The sequence below is a fragment of the Gymnoscopelus microlampas genome (genome assembly GCF_963454915.1).
Source record: "Gymnoscopelus microlampas genome assembly, chromosome: 21".
In the NCBI taxonomy this organism is placed as follows: Eukaryota; Metazoa; Chordata; class Actinopteri; order Myctophiformes; family Myctophidae; genus Gymnoscopelus; species Gymnoscopelus microlampas.
Window position 1 is genome coordinate 39931291 of NC_139958.1, and position 14663 is coordinate 39945953.

General features: G+C 42.2%; 1 protein-coding gene across 1 annotated transcript in view; it reads left to right on the forward strand.

Moving 5' to 3' along the window:
- Positions 1-2094: 2094 nt before the first annotated feature.
- Positions 2095-14663, forward strand: part of map3k1 (mitogen-activated protein kinase kinase kinase 1, E3 ubiquitin protein ligase) — a gene marked incomplete at its 5' end in the record, with an annotated part of 65197 nt that continues 52628 nt past the window's right edge. Inside the window, 2 exons of the mRNA XM_084047283.1 lie at positions 2095-2280; positions 4834-5465. Of these exons, the coding sequence (XP_083903409.1) occupies positions 2095-2280; positions 4834-5465 (818 nt within the window). The remainder of the gene's footprint in view (positions 2281-4833; positions 5466-14663) is intronic.

A 14663-nucleotide genomic window follows, 5' to 3' on the forward strand; every position in this document is an offset into this window, starting at 1 on the left:
CACCTCTTATTTTACATTCCACAGACCAGAAGACAGAGCGTTCATGTATTTAGACAGATATCTCGTGTTTATAGATGGTTGCGGCCCCTCTCAAATGCGCACTTGCCCGGTAGGGCAACCCGAAAGCAAACTCCTCCTGCCCGAAAGTTTTATTTATCTGCCAGGGGCAGGTGGGCAACCCTTAGTGTCTACGCCTGCTAAATGGTTTCATGAATGACCTGACATATTAACGCATGAATTCCCATGGGAACATTCCCCATAATAAATAACAGTGACGTCATCACAATGAACAACAATAAAACGGTAAACATGTCTGCCCTGCAGTTGAGTTGGCACACCCTAATATGACAATGTGAACATGTGTGGGCTTCTCAATACTTGTACTGTATAAGAACAATGTGATAGTTCCCTTTAGCCATGCCATGAGGAAGAGTGTGTCGAAACCGGTCGGTGTCCCTGTGGCTGTTTTATTTGATTTATAACGTGTACAGTACATGCCCTACATTAAAGGTCTTTTAACCTTTGTCCTTGCTCATCGGGAGTGTGCTTGGAGTTCGCCTTTCGGGCTTCCTTTCATGTGAAAGGGTAGTTGGGGCTGTGCCTAAATCCAATGTTAATGTATTGCAGTGTGTGTGTGTAAACTGAACACCCGACATAGCAAACTCATAAGTGACAACTTGGGACTGACGTCTGCTAAAGCTACCGTCACAATCCTCGTGTTTGGACATACCTGGCCAAATTCTGAACGAGGCAAATGACACTCTTAGATTGTATAAATGCTCATGCTTTGTGTAAGCTGAGCACCAATGAGTCATGGCATGTTACAGTAAAACATCACACTCAGGAATCATGTGACAGTCAGTCGGTAGAGAGTGACATTTTTAAGAGCTGGCGATATAGATAGTCTGTTAGTCTTGGTTAATGTTTATTTGTCCATGATTTGATTTTCTTATCTCCTTTCCTCTTTTTTAGGGAACAGTTCTTGAAGGTCACTTATCTCAAGATGCTCCTCAAGATGGAACTGATCTAAGTAGGTGTGTCAGTGGTACGATGGGAGAATCCATCGCCTTGCCTCGTTCTCGTAGCTTACTCTCACTGAGCCAAATTCGACATATAGAGACCACGGCAAGTTTCAGAGCAAAGCGGTCCCACAGCTTAAATTATGTTATTCTATTGGACAAAACAGAAAAAATTACACCTGACATCATTGGTGTAGAAAACATTGAAAGCTACAGGTTGCACTGCACCCAAGCAGGACTGTTCCAATGTAATATGACCGGCCTAGGTTTTAAGATGGAGGCAGAGGGAAATGTGACTCACTTACAGGACAGTCCCTTGGAACCGAAGGCTTCTAAAACAGCTTGGCAAGACTAAGAGGCCAGCAGGACCACTGTTTGCCATAAAATGTCCTCAGAGGTCTGTGTGTCAGTTACACCTTCCACATTGTGAGATCCTCTCCATGGGTGGAGCCACATCCTTGTCTGTTGCCCATGTGATGGACGAGGCCATTGAGCTTATCAAACCCATGTGATCACAGAAACTCATGTTATCATAAATGTAACTGGATTTTCTTGCTATGGTGTAGTCAACGATGACAACAGCCGCAGTACTTCAACATCAGGTGTATTGATGGGTGTAAAAGAGTGGATCAAATCATTTTTTGTTTGCAATCCCATCCATGCACTTGTGTTACTGTTTTATACACCACCGATTGATAATAATCCCAGTTCAACCATGAATGCTTTGCTGCTGCCTGGGATTGTTATGCTGAGTGAAGTGATGAACAGAAGGAGGAACATAAACGGAGAAGAGATTTACATTGAAAAGCCTCCCTGTGAACTAATTCCAAATCAAGGATATATGATATGCACTTCCCCTCAACACGATTCCATAATAATTGAACCAAATGAGGCAAAATTTAAAGTTGATGAATCATCCTATCACAATTTCATCTCAACATTTCAAATTACTTTAAAAGGAAGATTTACGGATGTTAGGCTGCTTCTAAGAGTCAGTAACGCCTCTGACTCTGCATGGGACCGCTGTATAGACCTTTCAGCTCCTGCTTTAAGAAAGCACCAGGTTCAGCACGCCATGTCTCTGGAAACAGAAGACAGGCTGTTTTCTGTGCGGAACAGATTCATTGACAGCGTTTCACTTCCCGTTCTCAACAGTGTCCTAGACAACCTTTTACAGAAGGGGGTGATCATCAAAGAAGAGTATGATGTGGTGTACGCGAAACAAGGGAAAAATGAAACGGCACGTTCTGTCATCGATACAGTGAGGCTCAAAGGACCTGACGCAAGTTCAATCATGATATTCATTCTCTGTGAAACCGACCCATTCCTCTCTAAGCATCTTGGTTTGATGTAATTGTAAAGGGGCATGATTCCTAAACTGCAATTCAAAGAGGGAACAAGAACTAAGGCAAGACATACCAAACCATCAACACAGATTTATCTGTTCATCCACTCTATAACAGCGCCAGCAGTACACTTTACATTAAGGACTATTTGAGGATAACCTTTACACAGTTTAGGTTGTCCTCTCATAGGCTGTGTGTGGAAATGGGGATACCACCTGAGCAGCGTATTTGTCAATGTGAGACTGGTATACAAAATGCAAGACATCAGCGAAATATGGACTTGAGTTTACTGATCTGAGCTCACTCTTTGTGGGCACTAATAAAGGAACTTTGCGTATGCTACTGCACATGCCTGCCTGTCAATTTTGGAGCAACAGAAAGCTCCTGGTGAATGAGTAAAAGGATTTTGTGTTGTGTATTATATATTCTAATTTATTGTACCTTTTTAAAGTTTTTTATTCATGGGTTTTTGATTATTGTTTGGACCCAATGTTTTATACAATTGTGTCAATAAAGTAACTAACGCCTCGCGTTGTGAGCTTGTTTGACAATTTGGCCAGTGTTTGACCAGTTTTTATAGTATAGTTTGTTGATTACTTTTGATGCTGTAATGGTAAAAAAAAAAAAAAAAAAAAAGTATTACAAAGGTCGTAAAAGACCTTAAATTGTCACTTCACTGTCATCTGCGGACCCCCTCAAAATCACCCCTGGGGGTCCCGACCCACATGTTGAGAACCACTGGGCTACAACACATGAAAAGGGTTTAGATATTAATAATGGATAGGTTGTCTGCCTTTACCCAGAGGTGTTTTTTTTTGTTTTCTATATCCTGACGTCACTCCCACTATCACAGCGTTATTTTTTTGTATTGGAGTCCCCATAGGCAAATCTTAGATTGCGTCATGTAAGAATTGTGTTCCAAAAATAAACAAACCACCTGTGTCGTTTGTGATATTGAGTTACATTTCATTTCATAACGTCTGTGTTTGGAAAAAAATAAAGTTGCAATCTTTGGATAAATTAGTACTTTTTCACTGTCGGTTGATGCTTCATATCCATATGAATAAAATCGCAGGGGTGGTTTGTTTATATCTTATTTATGTTTGTGTTATCCTTTTAGCATTATTGTATAACCTCTGTACTTTTTCCAAACTGTTAATAAAGTATTCAATCAATCAATCAATCAATCAATCAATCAATCAATCAATCAATCAATCAATCAGTCCTTTTATTGAATAATTATGCACCTGCAATTACCTGCACAGTTTGGAAAATGCTGCTAAATGATAAGCTATTGCACCTGTTTAAGAGAAGATGTGTAGAACAGACCAAATATAGTGTTAAGTGGCTAAACTGATTTTAATGCTATAGAACCACTGATTTAGAACACTTTCACTCTGAATCTCATATCTCAAGGACTCTGTTAATCAATAATTTGACAGCTTTATTTACTAATTTACTTACTTTGTAGAGTTAGATTATTATCACAAAACATACATTAACCACTTAAGCCCTATTTACTAAGCATTCTGGGCTGGTAGATAAGATATTTTTATCTCTTGCTTTGAATTTGAATTAAAAATAAATAGTGCTTTGACTTTGTTACTGTATTACTATAGGTTTACATGAAGTTTAATACAGTTAAACATTAACATCAGCCTCACAGCTTCTAGCCCTGTGTCAGGTTACACAGCTTCAGCATAATGCTAATTACTATCCAATTATATGAATAATAAAAAAAAAACGTTTTTATTTGATTTTACATATGATACATATTTTGACACCAATAGCCTACTTTTGTACTTTTAGCAACTCAAATACAAAACTTCACACATTGTAACTTTTTTTTTTTTTTTTTACTAAATTTACACATTCTATAGGTAATCAAAATCACTGCATTGAACCTTTAAAGCACATCTGACGTTTACATGTAAACATCCGGTCCTTTGGGCCCCCCAGGAGCCCCTCCCATCTCTCTCCCTTGCCCCCTCCCCAGCCCCCCCCCCCCCCCCTCTCTCTCTCTCTCTCTCTCTCTCTCTTGCTCTCAAATTCTCTCTCTCTCTCTCTCTCTCTCTCTCTCTCTCTCTCTCTCTCTCTCTCTCTCTCTCTCTCTCTTAATCTCTCTCTCTCTCTCTCTCTCTGCCCCCCTCTCTCTCTCTCCACTCTCTCCTCCCACTCTCTCTCTTTCTCTCTGTGCGTGTCTCTCTCTCTCTCTCTCTCTCTCTCTCTCTCTCTCTCTCTCAGCCCCCCCCCCCCCCCCCCCATCTCTCCTCCCACTCTCTCTCTCCAGTCCCCACACACACACACACACACACACACACACACACATCACCATAGATCTAAATGGTAGCTCTACTCCAGGACAGCAGAAAATGGCGACGGCGAGGAGCCGCAGCTCGTTGTCGCGGAACCGGGACAGAACCTCAACCCAACAACAACAACAACAACAACAACAACAACAACAACAGCAACAACAACAACAACCACAACAACCACAGGACCCAGTAGGAAACACATCAACAGCGATCGACCCGGTTCTGGACACCAACAGCAGTAGTAGTAGCAGCAGCGGATCTTCCTCTCAGCAGGGATCGGGGCACAACTTTAACGGGAACTTTGGCGCAACAAGTTGGCCCGGTGGTAGTGGTCCGGGACCACCTGATCGTGGTGGTCCGGGACCACCCGATCCTCCTCCGATCAGAGCAGCGGAATCGGACCAGAGCAGGTCGGAGGTCCGATCCCCCCCCCGGGGCGGGGATCGGACCTCCGACCTGCTCTGCTGGTCCGATTCCCCGGACCTGCTGCTGCACTTCGGGGGTGTCGGTGGTGGGGCGATCGGTACCGGGGGGACGGTGGTGATCGCCGGATCATCATCATCATCATCGCCGGTGGTGGTGGACCTCCAGAACAACAACAGCAACAACACGCACGGAGGAGCTGGTGGATGTGGTGGTGGTGGTGACGAGCACGCGGGCCAGGATCAGGAGTTGTCGGGGAGAAGTTCCGCTGCTGCTGTTGCTGGTGTCGACGGCTCCGATCGCCATGGTTCTGGTGGTGTCGGTTCGATCCCCGCCGCAGTGAGCGCCCCGCCACAACACAGGTACACATGATCCACCACAAGAAATAAGATTTTTTTATGCTTTTTAGTCAACTTTTTCTAAGGATCTGATCTGAGAGTGGCAATTTCTTTACTTGATTAAAAAGTATCAATACTGCAATGTGTTGTTTCAAATGCATACACATCTTTTGAAAATAGCAGATCTACTTTTAGATCTGCTATTTTCAAATGGCCGAAATATATATATATAGGGCTGAAGTGGGTCATCTATGTTTTTTAATAACAATCAAAATCTACAAAAGTAAATAGTAACTAAAGTTTTCAAAGAATTGTAGTGGGTTAAAAGTACAATATTTGCCTCTTGAGATGTAGTGGAGTAGAAGTAAAAGTACTGAAAATTGGAAATACTCCAGTAAAGTAAAAATACCAAAACAGTTTACTTAGGTACAATACCCCTATCACTGCCTGTCGGGTCCATTTGGTTCCTTTTGTACACTCTCAGATCTGTTAAAGGGTAAACTTGGAACCCCCCTTTTTTTGTGTTCCATTTTGGAGCATACAGGAACTTATTGTAATAAAAGCCACTTCCCCCTTTTCCAGGTGGCCATTTTTGATCATATTATAGCAGGAAGAAAAAGCCAAGTGTTGGAAAGTAACTAAGTACATTTACTCAAGTACTGTAACTTAGTTTTACCTGAGTATGTCCATGTTTTATACTTTGTGCATCTACTCCACTGCATCTCAAAGAGGCAAATATTGTACTTTTTTAACAGGTTTAGTTACTAGTTACTTTGCAGATTTGAATTTATTTACGATTAATCAAAACTCTTTTGAAAATAGCAGATCTACACGCTCACAACACGGATCATCTATCTTTGAATAGCTTAAATATGGTTTGAGTGGTGATACTTAAAGTATTTTTTTTACGGCTATTCAGTGGCAGTGATTCTCAAACCATTTTCATATCATTTTAAAACCCCCTGTTTGACATGCATTAGGCTACGGACCCCCATTTGATTCAAGTTTTGATCTCTGGGACCCCCAGTCTACACTGTAGTATCGTCCGTGTTAATCTAACTCTGAGGGTGTACAAATGGAACCAAATGGACCCATTAGGGTCCATTTGGTTCCATTTGCACACTCTCAGAGTTACAGACCCATAACGGTCCATTTGGTTCCTAACTGTCAATCATTTTGCTGGGGACCACCTGGAACCCGCCCCAAGGACCCCTGGGGGTCCCCGGACCCAACTTTGAGAACCGCCAAACTATAGGCTCTGTGCAGGACCCTAACGCTAGTTGTTTAACATTGAAGTTTGTTTACGTCAGTGTTTACGTCTTTTGGAAGTTTGTATCAATGTTTTTACATCAATGGTTTGTTCTCAAACATTTTTCATGTCACGGACCCCCAAATTGATGTATTTGTGTTTGGACCCCCATAAGCGAAGATTTGTCTTTAACCATCTCAAAATTATTCCAAATGTTTCACTTTTTTTTTCTCAAGGTTTTTCAAATGTCCTGTGAGCTTGTAGATCAGCTATTTAAAAAAAAAAATAACCTAAGCCTATGTATATAACAGGGTTAAAGTGGTTAAACTGTTTTTTTTTAAACAAATTTTGCTGGGGACCCCCTGGAACCACCTCAAGGACCCCTGCGGGTCCCCGGACCCCACTTAAAGAACCACTGGCTTACACCTTTTTTAGAAGTGACGTGTGTGGCAGATCTTGTGGCACTGAAATGGACCAAAGTCCATTCAGGTGACGGCTCAGAGTTCTTTGTCACCATTTAGAACACTGGTTCTCCAACCTTTTCCTGTCAAGGACCCCCAAATTAATATGTATTTAGCCTCGGGGCCCCCCATCTGAAAATATTTTGTACCATGGTCCCCCCCATACAAGATTTGTGATGAAATGTTGAAATGTTTCAAAAATGGTAAAAAAAAAAAAAAATCAGAAGTGTTCAATGTTTTCCAAAAGTGTTTAAGAGTTTTTGGAAAATAGAGTATAGTATTACAGTGGCTAAACTTTTACAATTTTGCTGGGGACCCCCTCAAGGACCCCTGGGGGTCCCCGGACTCCACATTGAGAACCACTGCTTTGGAACACTTTAGCACTCTGCAATCTATATCTCATATCTCAAGGTTAACTCTGTTAATCAATAATTTGACAGCTTGCTCCACTAGTCACTTAGTAGAGATAGATTATATATCACAAAACACACATTAACCACTCAAGCTCTTTACTAAGCATTCTGAGCTTGTAGATACAAGATATTTTCGGACGGAAAAAATAAATACATTCAAAAGTGGTAGTTTACCAAGTCTAATTTGACGGCAATACTTTTGTACATTTTACTCATAATGCATTTTGAATACATGAATTTATGGTGGTATTGCTACTTTAACTTAAGTATAACAACGAGAGTACTTCTTCCAACACTGCCTACAGTAGTAACCGCCATCGTAGGACTCCGGATTTCCTACACACAATGCCCCCCCCCCCACCCCCTCCCCTTTAGGCTAGTGCTGTTGTTTTGAAGATAGTGTTACAGGAAACGAATGCTCACCCACTGAAACATCTTTGCTTTGCAGTGGCTCAATCACTGCAACTGGGGCTGTCATGATCACGGTGACATTTTACTTGACGGTTATTTGTTCTACAAATAGTTGCGATTAGCGTTTATTTTTAAATTTGGCATTGAACATTGGCACGTTATGAATAACGTTTGTATTTCTGTTTGCCTTTTTAACCCATTAAGAGTAAGACCTGAGGCCGATAAAAAAAAATGTTTTCTAAATCCTAACGCTTTAAAAAATATATATATATTCAAAGATTTGCACAAAATGTCACGATTTTACAAAAATAGGAGGTCTTAATGGGTTAAGCTTTGTAAACAAAAAATGCACAGCCAGGGCAGATATGAGAAATAACATAGATATATAAATAAATGACTGAGACATATTTATTCATTTTACACCATCAAAATATTTTAGAAATAACAGAATCTACAAGGTCACGATGCGACGTGTTGTGAATTTGTAGATCGGCTATCTCTGCAACTCTGCGGACCCCCCTTTTATAAAGACATGCCAGAGACCCCTATAAGAGAAGATTTCTTTACGGCTATTCAGTGGCAGTGGCGATGACCCGAGGGTCCATTTGGTTCCATTTGTACACTCTCAGAGTTAGATTAACATGGACGATACTACAGTGTAGACTGGGGGTCCCAGAGATCAACACTTGAATGAAATGGGGGTCCGTAGCCTAATGCATGTCAAACTGGAGGTTTTAAAATGATATGAAAATGGTTTGAGAATCACTGCCACTGAATAGCCGTAAAGAAATCTTCTCTTATAGGGGTCTCTGGCATGTCTTTATAAAAGGGGGGTCCGCAGAGTTGCAGAGATAGCCGATCTACAAATTCACAACACGTCGCATCGTGACCTTGTAGGTTGCAGAGATAGATCGACTATCTCTGCAATTTTGGGAAAATGCTTGAAAATGGAAGAGAAATGTTCAACATGGAAATGATAATGACAATTATACAACATTATAGTATTTATCTCAAATACATAATTGCGATTAGGTTATTATGTAATACTTTTTGCATGCCTAACTGTAACTAGGGCTGGGCAATTAATAGAACCATTTGATCGATAATCAAGAAGCAAGGTCTTTTGGGGATAATATTTATTTTCTTATATGTCAACGAATCTACACGAAAGAATTCTAATAGATTTTGTTGCAATCGACTTATATACGTTGTTGCACAATGGTGGCGTGCAAAGAATTTAGGAAAAAGCTGATCTACAAGCTCACAACGCGTCCCATCTTATTGTGAGCTTGCATTGTAGATGAGCTGTGTTCAGTTTTTTTTGTAAATCAGCAGATTATAACGCTTTACCCATTTTCAACCGTATCTTCATATAATTTACTCATTATAAGATGGCACCATTTGTGTCTACTCGCTCTGTGTTCTCATTGGTGGGCTGTGGACAGTTCAGAAACCTGCCTACCTACCTACCAGGACCAATTACAGTATATGAAGATAGGTTGAAAATGGGTGAAGTGGTCCTTTTAACAGATATGACTTGCCCAGCCCGAGCAGGTACAAACGTGTTGCTCAGTTTGTGCCACATTTTGTGTGCTGTCTGTCCTTGGGCGCCAGGTCTGCCTGCTGTGGTGGCCTTTCTCGATCGCGAGACTGTGCTTAATATACACAGGCGCGAGGCTTTCCTTAGCTTTGGATCAGCCACAGTAGTGCTCAGGTATTCCGACACTGTGTAGTCTCTGTTTAGGGCTAAACAGCATCACAATTTGCTGTGGTTTTGGGTCGACTTCTCCTGCCTCCAAAACTCCCCGACCCTCGGGCCGGGCCGGGGGTGGTTTGTGGCATTCTTTCACGAGAACAGACAAGTGTGTGACTGTGTGTCTTGTGTTCTTCTTGTGTCTGCCTGTTTTGAGTTCCACGCTCCTAGCTTCACTATGGCAACAAGCCTCATCCTTATCTCACGTGTGTCCGCCTGGTGGTTCTCAAACTCGGGGCAGCGTTACTCCCCGGGGCACTGTGAGAAAAAAAATATATAATGTGAATCACATATTGGTTGTCACGCACAACACTGATTTGATTTGGGGAGAATGGTGCAGCTAAATGCTTGGCTTAACTTGCACAGAAAACGAATTAGCCGGCATGAACATATTCCACTCCATTCTAATAATAATAATTACTTGAATTTATATAGCGCCCAAAAAAAAACAAGTACGTGTTTACAATTTCCGTGTTTCCATGGTGGGTGAACGTCCCTGATGATACTCTCAGCCATATTAGCCACACATCATCTCTCGTGTGTTTCCTTGAGGGAGGGAAGCTCGCCTTCCCCGACGTGCTGAGCTGTTTGCAGCTTTGCGGTCTGGGGGTGGTGCCGTTCCCATACCAAGCGGTGATGCCACTCTGTCTGCATGATGCTCTCGAAGGTACTAGTGTCGTAGAATGCCCATACGATGTGCGGGGGGGGGGGGGGGGTCACCCCGAATTTCTGAGGCAGTTGAGCCGATGCTGAGCCCATGAGTGTGTGGCCCATTTGAGGTCCTCTGAGATGTGTATTCCAAGGAATTTAAAGTCACTGACGTGTTTCATCGCAACAACATCGATGTCAATGATATGAGGCCGTGCTCTGCGGCTTCCACGAAATCCATGATCAGCTCCTTGGTCTTGTGGATGTTTTTGATGTTTTTTTTGTGCTTTTTACCCCCTTTTCTCTCCAATGTAGTTGTTATACCAATTATCCTCTCCCCACACACATTTGTGTGTTATTACTGCTGTTTTATCCTAAACTAGAGCCTTTGTTCTACTCGAACAACACCCTGCTGAGAGGTGCCACTCCAGCCCGTAACATGCAGTGATATCACCCTCCCCGCCCGGCTTCCACCCCCCGAACACGGGCCAATTGTGTTCATATATATAGACGCTCGACAAAGCCGGGATGCACCGCGGTGGATTCGAACCCACAACCTCCGCCGTGGTGGCCTGGTGGTGGGCAGTCACTTTTGCCACTGCGCCACCCGAGCGCCTAATCTTTTTGATGTTGAGATCGAGTTTATTTAAAAAAGTGTTTTCAGTCATTTGCTACTGTATTGAAAAGAGGATAAGATAAAACACAGTGTTAGAAAGAAAATACTGGATTTGTGTAAGAGAAATCATTTTAAAAATCACACCCTGTGTGAAGAGAGTGGTGCCTTTGATGAGCCCCGTATTGTCATCACCCGTGTTGTCATCAATGTTTGTTTATTGGACATACATACATACGGACACACGGACAAAGTCAGATATAGGAGTGGTTGGCACCACTCAAAACTATATTTGTCTGGAAAATAATTGTGTTTAAAAAATCGTATTGTGAACCTAGTATCGTGATTCGAATCGTATCGTGATTCGAATCGTATCGTGAGTTGAGTGAATCGTTACATGCCAAGTCATCAGAATGCTTGATGATGACGTTAGAGCTGCGTGTGGCCATACAGTCACGTGTGTACAGGGAGTAGAGGAGAGGACTCCTCTCACAGCCCTGAGGGGCTCCTGTGTTGAAGATCAGAGGGTCTGCTGCCTGGGACCACCACCTGGCAGGGAGGGGCCCGATAGGAAGTCCAGTATCCAGCTGCTCAACAGACCGTGTGCCGCTGGATAACTGTAGTCCACACATGGGTTGTGAGCTTGTAGATTGGCTATTGTTTGCCGAATGTTCACCCCCAGGGTTCAGTGTGGTCTTTCTTTATTGTTACATCTTGTGTACAGGCACATAAGAGCAAAACATATTTTTAGACATTGCAGCAGCAAGTAATTGGCTTTGCAGAGATCAATAGATAGATACTTTTGTACAGTTGTTCTCAAAGTGGGGTCCGGGGACCCCCAGGGGTCAAAATAATCAAATATAGCATCAAAATCTAAATAAGTTTAACCACTTCAAACCTATTACACTAGTTATTTGAAAATAGACTATCTACAAGCTCACAACGTTGTGAGCTTGTAGATGGTTTATTTTGTGTGTTATAACTGCACAACATCTTTTCAGACGGGGGTCCATGGCCAAATACGCGTTAATCTGGGGGTCCTTGACGACCTGGAACATTTTCAGAACCACTGCTTGACCGATCCCAAAAAGAACCGTCCAGATGGAATATGACTAGTTTTGTTGTGATGGGGTTTTGGAGTGTGGGACTGTGTGCGCGCTACGGCGTTGGTTGTAATAATAACCTGGTCATGTGAGAGACAGTGCAGCGATGCAGAAAGGAGATAGGATCACACAGCTCCGGGGCAGCACCGTGTCATGGACCTCTGTGGGAAACATGGAGGCTTCTGGTTGGGTGTGCACTAGGGTTGGGACCCTTTTGGGATTTGAACGATTAACGGTTCCTTCGCGATTCCATCTCAGTGGTCCGATTCCTTAAAGGGCAAGTCCACTTTGGTAGAGGTTTGGGTTGTGTAGTTACTTGGCCATGATGTAACTCCAAAGGTGGACAAGAAATCAAAAATAGTTGTCCCAGTGATTAGAAATTGATCATTCAAAACAAGCTCCTCATTGACTGTACGGTGAAACAGCTCTCAAAGTCACTCTTTTAGCACATAAACAAACGGAAACAAAGTTGATTCAGACAATATAGATCACCAAACCCAGTAGGCCTACTGTTTTTTCTTTTTTAATATATAAAAATGTTAACTTCCTGTTGATTTTACTATTTGAAGATCCGGATCCGGTCCGGGGGCTATAAAAATAGCTAAATCAACAGGAAGTTGACATTTTTATATTAAAAAAAAAACAGTACTGGGTTTGGTTATGTTCTATATTGTCTGAATCAACTTTGTTTGCGTTCGTTTATGTGCTAAAAGAGTGACTTTGAGAGCTGTTTTACCGTATGTAAGTCAATGAGGAGTATATTTAGAATGATCAATTTCTAATCAATGGAGCGAATAATTTCAATTTCTTGTCCACCTTTGGAGTGACATCATGGCAAGGTAACTACATAACACAACCCAAAGCTCTACCAAAGTGGTCTTGCCTCACGGTTCCCTTTAACAATTGCTATATTTAAAACAAATCGATATAACTTCATTAACATTTTTGATAAACACAAATTCTATCATACATACAGTATTGCATACATGTTGTTGTAGTGGTTCTCGAAGTGAGGTCCAGGAACCATCTGGGTTACTTACTTGAGGGGGTTCCAAATGGACCCTTACAGGTCTGTAACTCTGAGAGTGTACAAATGGGGGTCCATTTGGTTCCATTTGTACACTCTAAGAGTTATGGTGGTCCTTGTATTTCATATAACATTATGTGAAAGGATGGGCTACACACAGTCAAATGTTTGGTTTAAGTGATATTTCTTTTGTTAAAATAAGTGTTAAATAGCTCTACATTTGAGTGTTTGTTCAGTAACAGGGGTCTCCCTGTCTCTCCAGCTCTTCAGTAAACAGAAAACTACATTTTCAGGTTGGGATACCAATTTCATCCAATCAGGACAGAGGGCTCATACAGAACACCATAAACAAGTGAAATTGGAAGTGATGAAACAGAGAAATGAGCAGACCAAATTGGAACTGGAAAGCTATACAGTTGAGCTGATAATTAAGTTATTTCGCCTAATTGGATAAAATTGGTGTCCCACCTGAAAATATATTATTAAAGAGCTGGAGAAACTCCTGTTACCTAACAAACACTCTATAGCAACACACAGCATCACAATATAGAGCTTTAACTTTTTACCAAAAACATTTAGTTTAAACCCCAACACATCACTTATCCTACTGTTTTTTAAATGTTGCTGTATCCAACTATCCATTTGAAACTCAGGAGTTTACAAATGCAACCCAATGTCCATTTTGGTTGCATTAAATAACCCACTGAGTATTTCACTGTGTATGCTGTTCTTATTCTGTGACCTTTTGGGTGTCAAAGGGACCCTGGGGACTTGGCGGCGCTGTGTCCCCAGTGAGTCCCGGGGTGTGTGTGTGTGTGTGTGTCTGGGTTAGCGGACTTCTTCCCGAGGGTCCCCCCCCCCTCCACCACAGACACCGGCTTGCTTTAAAAGCCCCCGGGAGGGACGGGGAGGGGAGGTTTAGCAGCTCGGAGGCCGTCCAGAACAAAAGCGGCCCCGGATATTTCAGGGCCTGTTTTAGGCGTGAGCGGCCGGCCCCTCAGCCAGCCCCCCTGTCTGTTTGGTTAGCGGCAGGACGGGGCCGGGCGCTGAGATTACATGTGTAAAGTCAACACGCACACGCAGGGGGGCCAGATTACCTAGTCAAAACAACCTGCTCTCTCTCTCTCTCTCTCTCTCTCTCTCTCTCTCTTTCTCTCTCCGCTTCTCCTCATGGAACCATGACACTATCACGTGACACTTTCAAGGTGCTGCAAGAGATCTTTTTTTGGTTAAAACTTGAAGTTGTGGAAGTGATATTTCTGTCTTAAAGAAAGTTGTATTGTTTAAAAGTTAAAGCTCTATATTTGCGATAGTAAACCATTGCTATAATATAGTGTTTGTTCAGTAACAGATGTCCCCCCCCCCGTCTCTATTGCTCTTTAGTGAACACATTTTCTGTTGAGTGACATATTTATGCATAACATACTTATGCAGTAGAACATATGCAGCATTTGAACATATGTCACAAGGGGATAGAACACATTGAAGCTGGTGGGCTTATTTCCATTGTGGTCCTGATTCTGCTTGTATTTTGGAAAACACAA